The 14,125-nt window shown below is 69.4% G+C and overlaps 1 protein-coding gene across 4 annotated transcripts in view; it reads right to left on the bottom strand.

The window, feature by feature from the left end:
- Nucleotides 1-1,994: 1,994 nt before the first annotated feature.
- The window catches only part of GNB1 (G protein subunit beta 1), a 36,696-nt gene continuing 24,565 nt past the window's right edge, over nucleotides 1,995-14,125 (bottom strand). For 3 of the 4 annotated variants that reach the window (XM_045859987.1, XM_045859986.1, XM_045859988.1), the window contains 9 exons: nucleotides 12,547-12,585; nucleotides 11,054-11,160; nucleotides 8,535-8,598; nucleotides 8,118-8,280; nucleotides 6,972-7,038; nucleotides 5,753-5,954; nucleotides 5,100-5,316; nucleotides 4,065-4,178; nucleotides 1,995-3,559 (listed from right to left, as the gene is read on the bottom strand). In XM_045859987.1, the coding sequence (XP_045715943.1) occupies nucleotides 4,072-4,178; nucleotides 5,100-5,316; nucleotides 5,753-5,954; nucleotides 6,972-7,038; nucleotides 8,118-8,280; nucleotides 8,535-8,598; nucleotides 11,054-11,160; nucleotides 12,547-12,585 (966 nt within the window). In that variant the 3' untranslated portion in view covers nucleotides 1,995-3,559; nucleotides 4,065-4,071. The remainder of the gene's footprint in view (nucleotides 3,560-4,064; nucleotides 4,179-5,099; nucleotides 5,317-5,752; nucleotides 5,955-6,971; nucleotides 7,039-8,117; nucleotides 8,281-8,534; nucleotides 8,599-11,053; nucleotides 11,161-12,546; nucleotides 12,586-14,125) is intronic. The other variant, XM_045859989.1, reaches the window with a different exon arrangement.

Consider the following 14,125-nt stretch of genomic DNA (forward strand, 5'->3'; position numbering starts at 1 on the left):
CAGACCCCCTTCCGGCCCCAGGGCAGCCTTGGGGACTCAGAGTCCGGGGCTCACACACAGCCCCAAAGGGCTGAGCAGCAGTAGCTCGGTAGCCAGGCCCATGTGGGGGGTGGGGGTTGCGCCTGGGGGCAGCTGGGAGGCTCCTGGAGGGTGTTCCTCGTCGGACTCCAAAGGCTGAGTCAGGCCTCGGCGTGGAGAGGGAGGCTGGCAGCGCACAGGCCGGGAAGGGACGGGAGGGACACTCATCGGGCCAGTTGGGGCGGGGCGGGGCCCTGCCTCCAGGCACAGGGATCTGGGAAGGCCGGCTGTCCTCCCCTCAGGCCCAGCAGTGGCCTCCCCTGTGGCCAGCGCTCTACGTCACCCTACTTTGGTGTTTTCCTTAGACATGGCTCCACGTTGGTCAAGCGGCACGCCAACAAACCTGGGACCCGCCCTCTTCGGAAGGCTGAATGGTGGACAGCAGAGTGGGGGTGGGGGACCGGTGGGGGAAGCAGGGAGCCTGCACCCTGGAGGTGTGGAACAGGCTGGGGGGCACCCTGGGTTTGGGTGCAGTCTGGGGAGCCCCCTGCCTCCAGGGTGCAAGCAGGGGCGCCCCGGGCCCTCAGATGGAGAGTGGAAGGGGTGCCCCCCTCTGGGGTCCTGCTCCCAACCCTGGGGAGGGTGGCTGCAGCTGCATCTGGCTGGAGTGCCAGGAGTAAACAGAGGCTGCCCTAACCCCCAAAAGGGGAACCAGCAGCAGCCTGAGGGGCAGGGAGGGACAGAGGTTCCGGGGAAGAGGTGTGTCTCAGGTTACCCACAGGTCAGCCTGTTTACCCCCAGGTTCTGGCGTCCAGCCAGCCGTCGGGAGCAGTCCAGCCCCACCTGCCTGGCTGGACCTGGCCCTCCCCCAGGGAGAAGGTCTAGGGTAGTGTGCTGGCCCGTCACCTGTGGGGCTGGTGCGGGGCCACACCTTTCCCTGCAGACCAGCTGAGCGCCAGGCACACAGCGTGGCCAGGAGCAACACCTTCGGCCGGGCCGTGTGTCCGTTCCCGTGGGGGTGCGAGGAGGCACGCACTTTGGCCCGGAGTCCCCGAGGGCCCCGGGTGAGGCAACCACAGCACAGCCTCCGCGGGGCCCTGAGGCCGAGGGCTGCCCACTCCAGCACCCCAAGTGCGGTGTGCCCCCCGAGTTCTCACGAGGTGCTGCTGCCGTCTGCAGTTTTGTTGTTTTTAGTTCCCTGATTGGAGAACGGAGCTGGGGTTGGGGGGGGCATTGCCTTGCCGCGCCCCTCACAGATGCCGTTGTCGGCTGGGGCTGGCGGGAGTATGCCCTGAAGGGGGACAGCCCCCACCCCGTGTTTGGGGACGATGCTCTGACCACTGCACCACCCGGCCAGGGCTGTGCAGTTGTCAGCCAGGCCCCATGAAGGCGGGACGAGGGACCGATGAGCCCAGGGCCAAGTGCCAGGCACAGCTTGGAGCTGGGGACAAAGGGAAGCCATGCCTGGCTCAGGTCCAGCCACGGCTGCAGTCCAGAGTGGAGGGCGGCGCCCCCACCCCTGGGCCTCCCCTGCCAAGCACGCCTCAGCTCAGGAGGAGGTGCCAGCACCCACCCTGAGAGTCACAGGCACCTCGCCACGCCTGTGATGGGGGGGGGGCACAGGGGGTGCCCTCCTGGTCTCAAACTGGCCCCCAAAGACTGTGACTTTTCGGGCAGTTCCCCCTTTTCCTTGAGCACGCAGTTCCTGTTCAGACAGATGGGGGGTGCAGTCAGAGGGTGGCCTGTTCCGGGAGGCCTTGGGGGTGGACAGGAGGAAGGGCTGCCAGCTGGGACAGGACGGACGGGCTGCTGGGGCCGTGCTTTCGGAATGCCCCATCACCTTCCGTGCCCCCTCTGTGAAGGGGACGGAAGAGCTGGCAGGAGGGCGGGCCACCGGGGTGCTGGTCAGACCCGACTGCGCAGGGACGGTGGCCGCCGCCCCCCCCCCCGCCCGCAAAGGAGCAGCCACACCCGAGTCCCTCGTGTCAAACTGCTTTATTACATCTTAAATAACAGTACAGCTTAATACAGGGTCTACCTTGTTCCAGCTCCCTCGCAGTACAGTGACTGAAAATTAAATACAAAAGGGCAGGGCAGGTGCAGACAGCTCTACAGGGTGTGGACGGAGGGGCTCCCGCCCGCCCTGCCAGGCCAGGCCTGGCAGCCCGCCCAGGAGGCTCCGCGCCGGCCCGGGAGAGCTCGGGGACGGCCAGCAGCCCGTCCACACGCCGCTGCAGACGCGGCTTGGAGGAAACCGGCGGGGGGGGGCTGCGGACTAGAAAAGTGGGGCCTCGGGTGCAAAAGGCTGGTTTCTCGGGAGATGGGCCGCGAGGAGTGGACAGAGGAAGGCCGGGGTTTCCGGTCCCTGCCCCTGCCCCCCCCAGAATCCAACCGCGATCATTTGGGACGGGACTCGTTTGTATCAAGAGAGAAAGACGACAGTGACTCATCCTGCTACTCAAGCGTGTCGAGCCGCGCACTGTACTGCTTCCGTGCGTGCGGAGCAGCGGCGGTAGTGGACAGAGCCGCAGTGGCTGCAACTGGAAAGAGATTACTTCTGGAAAGAAAGGAACATCTAAGGACCAAGTCCTCTATGCACATGTGAGCGTTTCTACAGCATGCGAGTCTAAGAGTTAACCCACCCCATGTGGCAAACGATCAAATTTTTTAAAATTTAACTTAGAAAGTTTGAGATCATTATTTTCAAAACATGGATTTGTACATTGTTTCATACACAAGTAACGGACTCACTACCCAAGCACAGGACGGGCCCTCCCCGGACAGGAGGCCCTGGCGGCGGGGTGGGCGTGGGCTAGCGCTGGCTGCTGTCACCGACTCCCCCACTCCACAGGGAGACCGGTGAGAGCAGGAACCCCACGGAGCAGGCGGGGAGGGCGGGCCGAGGGGAGGGGTCCCGGGGACGCTGCTGGCCGCCCGCACCCGGGACCCCCCCTCGGCCCGCGCAGCCCCCGCGCCGGTCTGCGCGCCACGCTCACACGACACCAGACAGACGGACGACCGGGGGCTGCGTGGACGCGGGTGACCATGTCGGGGAGACCGCACGGGACCCCCGCTCTGGCTAGCTAGGGGACACACAGGTGTTTTGGAAAGAAAGTGTGGTTTCCAAATCCGTCACGAACGCAACCTGGAATTTAGAGCCGGCTGCCGGCCGGCGTCCTCGACTGGCTCTGAGGGGGCATCAGGGGCGGGACCGACCGGAACCCCCCGCGGGCGCGCGCCGGGGGCGCCGGCCCCGCAAGCACACGCGCCCGCGCTCTGGCGGCGTCTCCGCCGGGCGTCCCCGGAGCCCCCTCGGACGGAGCAGACGCAGACAGTGGTCCCGGGAGGAGTGCAGGCGCGTCGAGCAGACACAGACTCTTTCTTCGTGGGATTGTGCTCTTGGTTTCAGCAGTGAGTGGGGGGAGGTCTTGCCCTTTTGAAGTTCGGAGGGGAGGGCGCCCACGTTCGTTAGTAGGGGTTGGAAATGCGATCACGGAAACGCCTGGGGCGGGATGGCCTCCGGCCGCGGCGCGTGCACCTGCTGTTCCAAACAGAGGGGCCGGGTGAGCGCAGGGCCCGTCACGGGGGCCGCGGTGGGGTCTCCCTCCCCTATGGAGTCTAGTGCAGAAACAAGCTGGCGGACCAGCAAGGGACCCACAGACACGGAGAGCAGCCACCAGGGGGCCGGGGGCGGTGAAGGGACCGAGCGGAGAAGAGCCTCTCGGGCACAGACAGCAGCGTGGGGGTCACCAGAGGGGAGGGGCCAGAGGGGACAGGAGAGGGCGGGGGGGGGTGACGGGTCACAGAATCCAACCCGACACCGCTGTGATTTATCAACCACTGTCACCGCAACAACTGATGTTGTCTTTAAAGTGTAAAAACAAAAACAGCGCATCTCAACTCGGGGGCACAGCCAGGGGCACGCTGCTGAGCTGGGGGGGGGGGGGCTAGTGGACCCGCCCGTGAGCTCCGCCCCCCCGCACCCCCAGAGCCCAGGAAGCAGTGCCCGCAGTGCCCACACGGCCGGGGCCGGGCCGCTCCGTCACCTGTGGGTTAGTTCCAGATCTTGAGGAAGCTGTCCCAGGACCCCGTCGCCACGGCCATCCCGTCGTCGGTCACCCCCAGGCAGCTGACGCGGTTGTCGTGCCCGGCCAAGACACCTGGGGGCAGGTGAGAGCACAGTCACTGCAGGGCCCGCAGGTGCAGACACAGCCTCTCGCACGAGGGCCAGCCCTGCAGCACCTCAGGGGCTCAGAGAAAGGACAGTGGGGGGGGGGCGGGGATCACATGGTGAGCGAGGGTCCGCCCTCCTCTCCCAACGGGAGCCGAGCCACGCCTGACCCGAACACAGCCACGCGGCAGGCCAGCCACAGCCTGTCGCAGATGCGGCGCGGGGCCGGGAGCAGACACAGGCACGACCCAGGACCCTGCCCCGACTGCGGAGCACTCACGAAGGAAGCACCCGCGCGAGAGACGGAACCAAAGCCACGAAGAAAGCCAGACCGCCGGCACCCCAGGGCAGTTACCCCAGGACAGCGCAGGACTGTGACCCCGGGGCCCCGGCGCAGGGCCAGGACCACACGACACAGAGGGCCGATGTCCAACGGCCCGGCCAGGGCCAGCCGCGCAGCCAGTGCTTCGACAACACCGGGCAAGAGGCCTCGGGGTCGACCTCTGAGAGCTGCCGTCCCCCCCGATCACCATCCCGTCCCCACTGAGCGCAGCCTGCGGGGGCAGGAGTGCTCCCCAGGCAGGTGTGGGGCTGGGCTGAGGGGAGGTTCAAGCAGGGCACGAAGCCAACCCCCAGGATGCTGCAGCCAAGGTGAGGCCCACGAGCCCCGGCCCCACCCCCCGGGCCCCATCCCGTGCAGGACGCTCTCACCCTCTGCACAGGCGGAGCTGCGACGCCCGTGGCAACCACACCCCAGCCCGACGTGCTGACCCCGGGCCACTTCCCGGGCCCCCACCTGGGGTCTGCGCCCCGCCCGCACACGCCCGCGCAGAGGAGGCGAGAGCGCCCCAGCTGCTCCGCTCGGGGGAGGGGCCCAGTGCGTCTGGAGGGCGGGCCCCGAGTCACCCACCTGCCCGGTCGGCCTTGAGCGCGTCCCAGACGTTGCAGTTGAAGTCGTCGTAGCCAGCCAGGAGCAGGCGCCCGCTCTTGGAGAAGGAGACGGAGGTGATGCCGCAGATGATGTTGTCGTGGGAGTAGGTCATGAGCTCCTGGTCCGCGCGCAGGTCGAACAGCCTGCAGGTGGCGTCGTCGGAGCCGGTGGCGAAGGCGTTGCCGTTGGGGAAGAACTGGGGGCCGACGGGGAGGGTGCGCACGGTGAGTGTGGGGACTGCCGCCTGCCCAGGAGCAGGCCCGCGGGCAGCCCGGGACGGGGGCGTGCGAGGGCCGGCCTCTGGCAGGAGCTGGGGACCCGCGGGGCAGGTTCCGTCTCGTGCATTTTCCCCGAGGGGACAGTGTGGGTGCCGGCCATCGGGCTGGCCCGCGGAGAAGGCCGGGAAGGGGCCCCGGACCCACCAGACACGTCTGCACGGCCCCCCTGGAGTCCAGGCCCCGAGGGGGAGGGGGCCCCTGGCTGCAGTGTGGGAGTCGCCCCGCTATCTGCTCCCCACCCAGGGGAGCGCGCCCGGTGCCCTTCCGGGGGGGGGTGGGGGGGGCGGCCCGCGTGGTGAGCCAGGCCGCGGTGTCGGCGACAACCGAGAGCACGCGCCCCAGGGCCCGACTCACGCAGATGGCGTTGATGTCGGACTCGTGGCCGGTGAAGGTCTGCCGGCACATGCCTTCCCGCACGTCCCACAGCTTGGCCGAGGCGTCGCAGGCGCCGGAGACGAACAGTCGGGTGTCGGGAGCGAGGGACAGGCTCATGACGTCCCCGGTGTGCCCCGTGAACGTGGTGGTCTGCTGGCCCGTCTCGATGTCCCACAGAGCACTGGGGCGGGAGGCAGGACAGGCAGAGTCACCCCAGCCTCTCGGAAGCCGGCGACCAAGTGTCCTTCAGGCCGCCCGGGGCCAGAGCGAGCCCGCGTGGGACTGCAGACAGACCTGCCCCCGCCGGCGGTTCTGCCGCAGGCGTACACACTGGGCTCCACGCCAGCCCAGAGTCAACAGAGAGGACGCCTGTGTCCCTTTGAAGCAGGGACACCGGAGGCTCTGCCGTACACTGGGGCTGCGAGTGGGTGCAGGGGCCACGGGACGGGGCAGGGGACCTGTAGGTCGGATCTGCCAGCTCTGTGACCTTGTGGTCCTGCAGGCCTCGGGGAGGGGGCGCTGACAGGTACACCGATGGCTCGGAGCAACGCCGCAGACAGCGGAGGACCGCCACTTGCGGGGGTGTCGGGGGCGGGACGCCGGCAGCCCCGCCCGGCCAGGGCCCTGCGGCCCAGAGCCTCTGCCCGCAGGCGGCAGGGGCACGGGAAGCAGACAGAACTTCGCATGTCGCACCCCCAAATGAAACGTTTGTATTATACATCTTTTGTGGGCCTATGGCAAACATTGGAGGAAAAAAAACCCTGTGAAAGGACGAGTGGGCAGAGGATGGGGCTGGCACAGGGCGGTCCTGCTCCCCGAGGGACCGGGGTCCGTGCCTCAAAGGGCAGGGACCCCCACAGGCACGGAGGAAGCCTAAAACGACATAAAATACTATCTGACCATTTCAACTGTACGGCTCGGTGCCAGTACACAAACACCCTTGAGCTGGCTGCCGAGGCCTCCCTCCTGCGAGGGAGGCAGAGCTACCAGTGTTCAGGGACTCGGGGTCACCCGCCGGGAGCCACTGGGGGCAACTCCGGGGCCCTGCCCAGCACCCACTCGAGGCGGCACCGCTCACGGGGCTGACTCGCCCTCGGGGTCAGCACCCACAGTCGCCCCCAGCAGCTCCCACCGCCCCCCCCGGCCTGCAGTCCTGGAGCCGTTTCCCAGCGCCAATGCGCAGGCCTCGGGGACTCACCAGGTGGTGTCTCCAGAGCTGGTGACTATCTGATTGTCATCCAGGAAGCGGCAGCAGGACAAGTAACCTGAAAAACAGGCCCAGACGAGTGGAACCGGCCAGCCCCGTGGTAACGTGGCCTTGCGAGCAGAAGCCCGGGGGCAGAACGGGCAGCTGGAGCCGACGGTCTCAGGGGAGCCCCCGCCCTCCGTGCAGGGAGGAAGAGCAGGGCACAGACCCGGGCCCGAGAGGGACGGAGGCAGGGGCCGACGTCACCCACGTTCCCGAGAGAAGAGCCACCGCGACCAGCCCCAGGGGACGAGGGGCTGGGACTGCAGGCGGGACCCCAGGGCCCCACGCGTGCTCCTGGTGAGCCACCAGTGGGGAAACCACCAGTGGGGAAACCCAGGAAACCAGCACCTACTGCTCAGAGCATCGAACAGGAACTTCAGAGTTGAAAACACAGCGTCTGACTCAGACAGCCTGCCGGCACCCTCCCCAGTGCAATGTGTGTGTGTGTGGGGGGGGGGGCCGGGAGCCCGGGGCCCACGGGGGATGGTGAGCAGGACGCGAGTGTGACTGTGTGTGTGGGGGGGGCGGGGATTAATTCACGCGCAGCTGTGACGGGCATGGAAGCCTCGTGAAGAGCAGAAAGGGGCCTGCGTGTCACACACGCCGACGCAGCAGCGACCCCGAGGGGCCCGTGACCCGTGACCAACATGCACTGTGACCCCTCGATAAACCACTGAAGAACAACGCCGACAGGTAACCAGGAAAACACAGAAAAGCAACATGGGGTGCTGAAAACCAAGTCACCCCGAAAGAGGGCGGGGCAGGCCCCGAACAGTGGGGCCCAGTGGGTGGGCGTCACCCCGAGGAGCAGGCGGCCCCGGTCGGCCTCCCAGGAGGGACGTCTCCCTGTCACCTCAGTGTCTGTCCCCCTCCCCTCCCGCGAGAATGAAACAGGATCTGGGAGGACACAGGGCGGCAGGGCAGGAGCCGCCTGCAGCCCTGAGCCCGGGGGGAGGCCGGGAGAGGCCCGCAGCCGACAGGCGGGCGGCTGGGACGTTGCCATCGGGGCCCCAGCAGGGGGCGCCACGGAGACACGCAAGCCTGGTCTCCCCTCCAGCACCCCCCCCCCCACTGCCGCCGAGGCCGCGGCCGCACCTGTGTGCCCGGCCAGCTCGCGGCTCACGCGCACGTTGCCCTCGCGGGTCTTCAGGTTGTAGATGGAGCAGATGTTGTCCAGGCCACCGCAGGCCACGTAGTTCCCGGAGGGGGCGTAGGCGCAGGTCATGACCCAGGAGGAGCGCAGGGGGATGGCGTGCACCTGGGCGCGGGGAGGCGGGCGCGTGGGCTCGGGCCCTGGGCGCGGGGACCGGCAGCCCCACCCCCACGCTCTTACCCGGGAGGCGAGGCTCCCCAGGCAGGGCTGACACTGGAGCCCGGGTCCCCTGGACACGGGGGAGTCACTGCCCGCCCCCTGCGAGGCGACACCAGGACCAGCCCGAGTGCCCCCCGGGCCCGCCCCGAGTTCTGAGTCCCCGGCGAGGCCCGCGGGGGTGGGTCCCGGGCGGCGCCTACCTTGTTGGTGGTGTAGCTGTCCCAGATGATGAGCTTCCCGTCCTGGGAGGCACTCACCAGGAGCCTGCGGGAGACAAGGCGGCCTGTCAGCGGCCCCGACCCAGCGTCGGGGCCCCGGGGCCCAGCACGCGCGCGTGTACGAGCGGAAGAGCGCGTCCTCGTCACCAGGCCAGCCCCGAAGGCGTTCCCACGGAGGACGGCGTTCCCACGGAGCACGGCCCGGGCCCAGGCGAGCTCCGCGTCCCGGCAGACGGGGCCGCCGAGGGGCATCGCGTGCGGCTCAGACAGAGCCGACCGGGAGGCACGGACACGCGGTGCGCATGCCCCGCTCCGCTCCGGCACGCAGAGCCGGCACACGGGCGCCCGACGAGCCCCGGCGTCCCACACGCGGAGGCACGTCCCTGTGCACACGGAACGTGGGGCCCCCGAGACTCGAAGCAGGCCACCCCGCCCGCCCGCCGGCGGGCGATGGCCGACCACGGGATGGCGGCGAGGGTCCTCCACGCCAGGGCCAGCCGGCGAGGGGCCCTCGGCCACGGGGAGCTGCGTGCGGGACGGCGGCGGGCTGCACGCGCCGTCCTGGGCAGATGTGCGTCAGCACGGTGGACGGTGACAGGGTTCTAATTTTAAGGATTTTACCAAAACATGCAGGTTTTCGCCATTTCAGCCACAAGCACCCTTGTCTTCTTGACCTGAGACCCGGAGGTGAGACTGAAGCCAGCGCGACAGGCTGCACAGTCCCCGTGAGCACACACCCCCGACCGGAGTCCGCGACGGCTCGGCCAGCGGGAGGGACTTCCGGAGCCGCTGACCAGACTCGCCGCGGCGCCGGCCCGAGTGCCACCGTCTTCAGACGCGCTTCCCCCCAGCGAACCCCCGCACCCTCGCAGTGCGGCCTCACCCCACCGGCCCCTGACGACCGCTGGGGACGGGGCAGGGGCCCCTGCTGCCGCCTGCCTCTGTGGCCCAGGCGTGCCCTCCGTCAAGGTCACCTCCGGGAAGGGCCCCCCTCCACCCCCGAGAGCTTAGAACCTGCTGACGGACAGGGGTCAGAAGGACACTAATGCCCGCTGATCCCCAGGAGATGAGAGGAGATTCACGCCTCGTAATCCTGGGGACGGCCACTGGAGACGGGGCTCCAGGGGCCTGCAGAACCTTCCGCCAAGCCTCGGACAGGCACTGGAGGCACCGCCCACCCCAGCACAGAGGCCCAGGGCCCGGAAGGAGGGGCCCAGACACTGCACAGAGGCCGGAGGGTGGGGGCCGCCCCCCAGGACTCAGGCGCTTCCCACTGGGAGGACGGTGGCTCCTGAGCCCTGGGGGGCTGGTGGGGCTCGCTCCCCGTCCCAGCAGGACTGCACCCGACTTTGGAAAGTGGAGAAAGAGTCTAACAGCATCAGGGCACTGAGAGACTCCGAGACGTTATGAAAAGCAGAACTCAAGTACAGACGACCCCGCTACGCTGGTGACCACGTGGTGACTGCGGAGCAGCACCCACCGACACGGGAGCACCCACGGGCCCTTCCCAGGGTCCCTCTGCGGCTGCGAGAGCCACGGAGCACAGACGCCCACCGTTCCACGGGCCCTGCTCCGGACGAACCTCACCAGGGGTGCCGTGCGCTCCCTCCGCTCCCGGCTGTCACGGCACAAACGCGCCCGAGCCCGCGGGCGGTGGTGAGGCCTCGCACGAGGGGATGGGGGGCCCGGCCGGTTGGCCCCCCCCACCGCCCCCGCCCCACCTGAGCCCCCGCGCACGCCCGCTGCTCGGGCCACCCCCGCCTTCCCGCCGGGAACACAGCTGCCGGGGCCCAGCCTGCAGTCCGTCACCCTGCGGGGCTCGGGGACACACGGCCTCAAGCACCGGACCAAGGACCCGCTGGGGGCACGGCCTGGCCACCGACACCCGCCAGGACACCAGCGCTCCCGCAGGTCACTGCAGCGCACACAGCGCACGCCCACGCTCTGTGCGCACTGCACCGGAGGCCGTGTCCGACAGACGCCCTCGGGGGCTCCGGCACGGAAGTGCGCATCTCACATGGCGCGCGGCAGGGCCTGCACGGTGGGGCGACCGGCCAGGGCGATGGCCTTCTGTGCTCTTCCGGGTCGCAGCCCGAGCAGTGCAGCCGCAGCAGGGTCTGCACCAGGGCTGCACGGACCCCGAGGGAGCAGCGGCCTCACCCGCGAGAGGAGCCCACGCCACACGCCCAGCACCGCGGGAAGGCTGGCTGCACGCGGCCCACACGGGCGCCGGGCCAGGCGCTGGGAGGAGAGAAGAGCGGGGGGGGGGGGGGGGCGGGTGGGCAGCGGGGACGGGGACCGCTGAGGGTGGAGCCGGAAGGGGCCGGGCGGTGGAGACGACACAGGCGGGGAGCGAGCACCTGCGGCCCACGCCCGGCCTGCCTGGCGCCCGGCCAGCGCCCTCGCCATTCCCTACAGACCCCGGTGGACGCCCTCACTCGGGAGGGGCCCCCCGGGAGCCGGGACCCCGCCGCCCCAGCGCCCCCGGGCCCAGCACGCACCTGGAGTCCGTGCCCCAGTGCATGGCGTAGATCTTGGCCAAGTGGCCCCGCAGCGTCCTCCGGGTGCGCATCTGGATCCGCCCCACGGGGTCGATGCTGTTCGTGATCTGGAAACTCAGCAGACGCCCCGCGGGTCACCCTTCCGCGGCGGGGTCACCGCCGCGCCGTCTCCTCTCCCCTGCCCCCCGCCCCCCCAGGCCGGCCCTGCCCCCAGGGACTTCCCCACGGGGCCTCCCATTTACAGGGCACCTGCCCTCCGGCCATGGTGCCCACGGGAGCCCCGGCCCCCGCCCCCGCCCCTGGGACGGGCACCGTGCGGCCACGCAGCCCCGCCCTCTCTGCTCTCATCCGCCTCGGCCCCCACCCACCAGCCCGGCAGCTCCCAGCTCCCACGGCACAGGCAGCCCGTTCGGCCGTGCCTACCCAGCCGCTGGCTACCATCCCCTCTGCACCGGCGCTGCCGCGGCATAGACCCACCCGTGCCCGCCCCAGACCCGCCCCGAGATCGAGGGGAGGTCTGGGGCGGGCACATGGACCAGCGGACCAGCAGCGTCGCGGCAGCCGAACACCCGGTCCGAAGGACGGCCCCCCCACGCCCAGGCCGCCCCCCACAGCCCAGTCCTCCTCTGGCCAACTGCCGCGCCCGGTCAGCGCACCCCTTGCCGAGGACCAGGGCGCTGCGGAAAGCTCACGCTGGGCAGAAATCAAGTTCTTCCTCCACATCCGTGGCTGACCCTTCGGACACTAGCAGTTCTTTAACGGGGATGTCAGCCACCCCGGCGCACCCAGCGCAGCAGCACCAAGCACGCCGACAGGTCGTGCGGAGGAGCCGCCCCTCCCTCTCCCGGAACACCCCCCACCCCCACAGCCCCCTCGAGCGCCGGGCCAGCACCGACCCACTCCCGGTCCCTGGGACTGCCCCCACCCGCAGGGCCCGGGGGCCCTCGGCAGCACAGTTCTGCGGTTCGCCGGCGCGGCAGGGAGCGGCCCAGCTCTGCTCCGCCGTGCGTGTCTGCCGCCCGCCCACTGTCCTGCACTCCTGGACCCCCGGCTGTCGCCGCCTCCCGGCGCCGGGGCTCAGGCCTCCTGCGTGTGTCTAGGGGGGACCGGTCATCACGCAGGGTTCAGCCGGAGGATCTGCCCCGTGCAGCTCTGGAGACGGAGCTCTGGGGCAGGGCCGTGGCCGGGCAGCTCCGGGGGTCGCAGCGCCATCCCACTACACCACGCCCGTGAGCTCGACCCCCGTCAGGGCATGGACAAGAACCACCCAACGATGCCCCGGAGAGAGGACACCACATCCGTGCCTGCCTCGATCCCTCTCGGACAACCTTCCGGGGCAAGTCTGTTGAAGGAGAGGACCCCCACGCGCCTCGCTGCAAGGCCGCGGCGTTCCACCACCACGGCGAGGCCTGTTTAAGGCTCGAGAGACAGCTGTTCCCGTCCTGCAAACACTGCTTCCCTGCCGGGCGGGCCCTGGCCGGCCCCGTGCTCACCTGGGAGAGAGTTGCATCTGCACAGGCTTTCCGGGCATCCTGGAACAAAAGCAACGAAGAGGGGCTCAGTCAAGTCTCGGGTGCACCCAGCCCCACGTCCTCGCCCCGCAGTTCCCAAGAGCCTCCGCACGCTGCCAGAGCCGCGCCCCCACACTACCGCCTAGCGAGGGCCGCACCGGCGGGCACCTGGGCACGGCAGGGTGCGTCCGTCACCGCCCCTGGCCCGCGTGCGTCCCCAGACACGGTCGGGAGCGAGCGAGACAACCCTCCAGGGTCTCTCAACTAGAGAACCCACCAAGGAAGGGGGCGGCCCCTGCGCCCGGCCACCGTGTCCCGTTCACGGCCCTCGTTCACTGTGAGGCCTGGTCCCTCGGCAGCCAGGAGGAAGGGTGCCTCTGCCCACTCCCGTCCATGGCGTACGGGACGCCCCCAGCCTTCGCTGTCCCTGCACTAAGCAGACAGCAGCTGGCTCCACCTTCGGAGAGGGGGCCCGGGTGGGGGGTGCAGCCGGCGGCCCCGCCGTGCCCACTGGGCACCGGGAGCCACGGCGCATGCACACGGGGCCTCTCGAGACACCCTGGGCAAGGAGGGCGCGAAGCAGGAAAACGTTCACTACGTGAGAAGTAGGCTGGACATGCTGACTTAGACACAGCTTGTTAAAAGTTAACGCCACCTGCCCCTTTCCATGTTGGCACAGCCCACAGGTGGCCCACAGGGCGGCCCCGGGGTGGGGCGGGGGAGGCCAGCCGACACCCCGCCAGGCCGCACCAGGCCGATGCTCAGCCCTGGTTTCCCGCGAGGGGCAGCCCTCTCGCCTGAGCCGCACGGACTGCATCCACCTGAACACGCGCCCGGAGGCGTGCATGCGGGCGGGCGACTCGGAGCCATCGGAGCCCCACGGCTCTGACTCCTGGGCTCGGGGGGCGGGGGGGGGGGGGGCCGCCACAAGCGCGTGTCTGACCAGGGCGGGTCAGAGACTCGCAGTTGCCTCTGCTCGAGCTCTCGAAGGTCTTATCCGGCTATTTGTGGAGAGGCGGGAAGGCAGGGAGGAAGAGAGGGACAGAACGATGTGTGGTTGCCTCTCGCACGCCCCCTGCGGGGCCCTGGACCACAGCCCAGGCAGGTGCCCTGACGGGGAGTCGGACCCCGGGAGCCACCCTCGGGCTCGCAGGCCGGCGCTCAGTCCGCTGAGCCACAGCAGCTGGGTGCCCCAGTTTTCACTGAGCTGCAACAGAGCTTTCCAGCAGTAGGACCCGAAACTCCGCCGGCAGAAGGGCATTCTCCGTCTCTCCTGGGCCCGTCCTGGCCCCAGCACCTGTTCTCAAGTCCACGCAAAGGTTGGCTGGAACAATGCGGACGCCCCCTTCCCCGGCTACCACCAGGCGTCCGCGTGTAACCGGTCGTTTAAAAGAAAACAACGGGGGGGGGGGGGGTGCAGGGGGGCAAAGGGGCCTGAACAATGAAACATTAAAAAGTGAAATAAAAAGGGAAAGGGAGAGGCAGTGACGAGCAGCCCGGGGCAGCGACCCGAGGAAGGACCAGGGCCCGCGCTGGGTGGTGCTGCGAGGGGCTCAAGCGG

Source organism: Phyllostomus hastatus, unplaced genomic scaffold (genome assembly GCF_019186645.2).
Source record: "Phyllostomus hastatus isolate PE091 unplaced genomic scaffold, TTU_PhHast_1.1 phas_scaffold_182, whole genome shotgun sequence".
NCBI classification, from domain to species: Eukaryota; Metazoa; Chordata; class Mammalia; order Chiroptera; family Phyllostomidae; genus Phyllostomus; species Phyllostomus hastatus.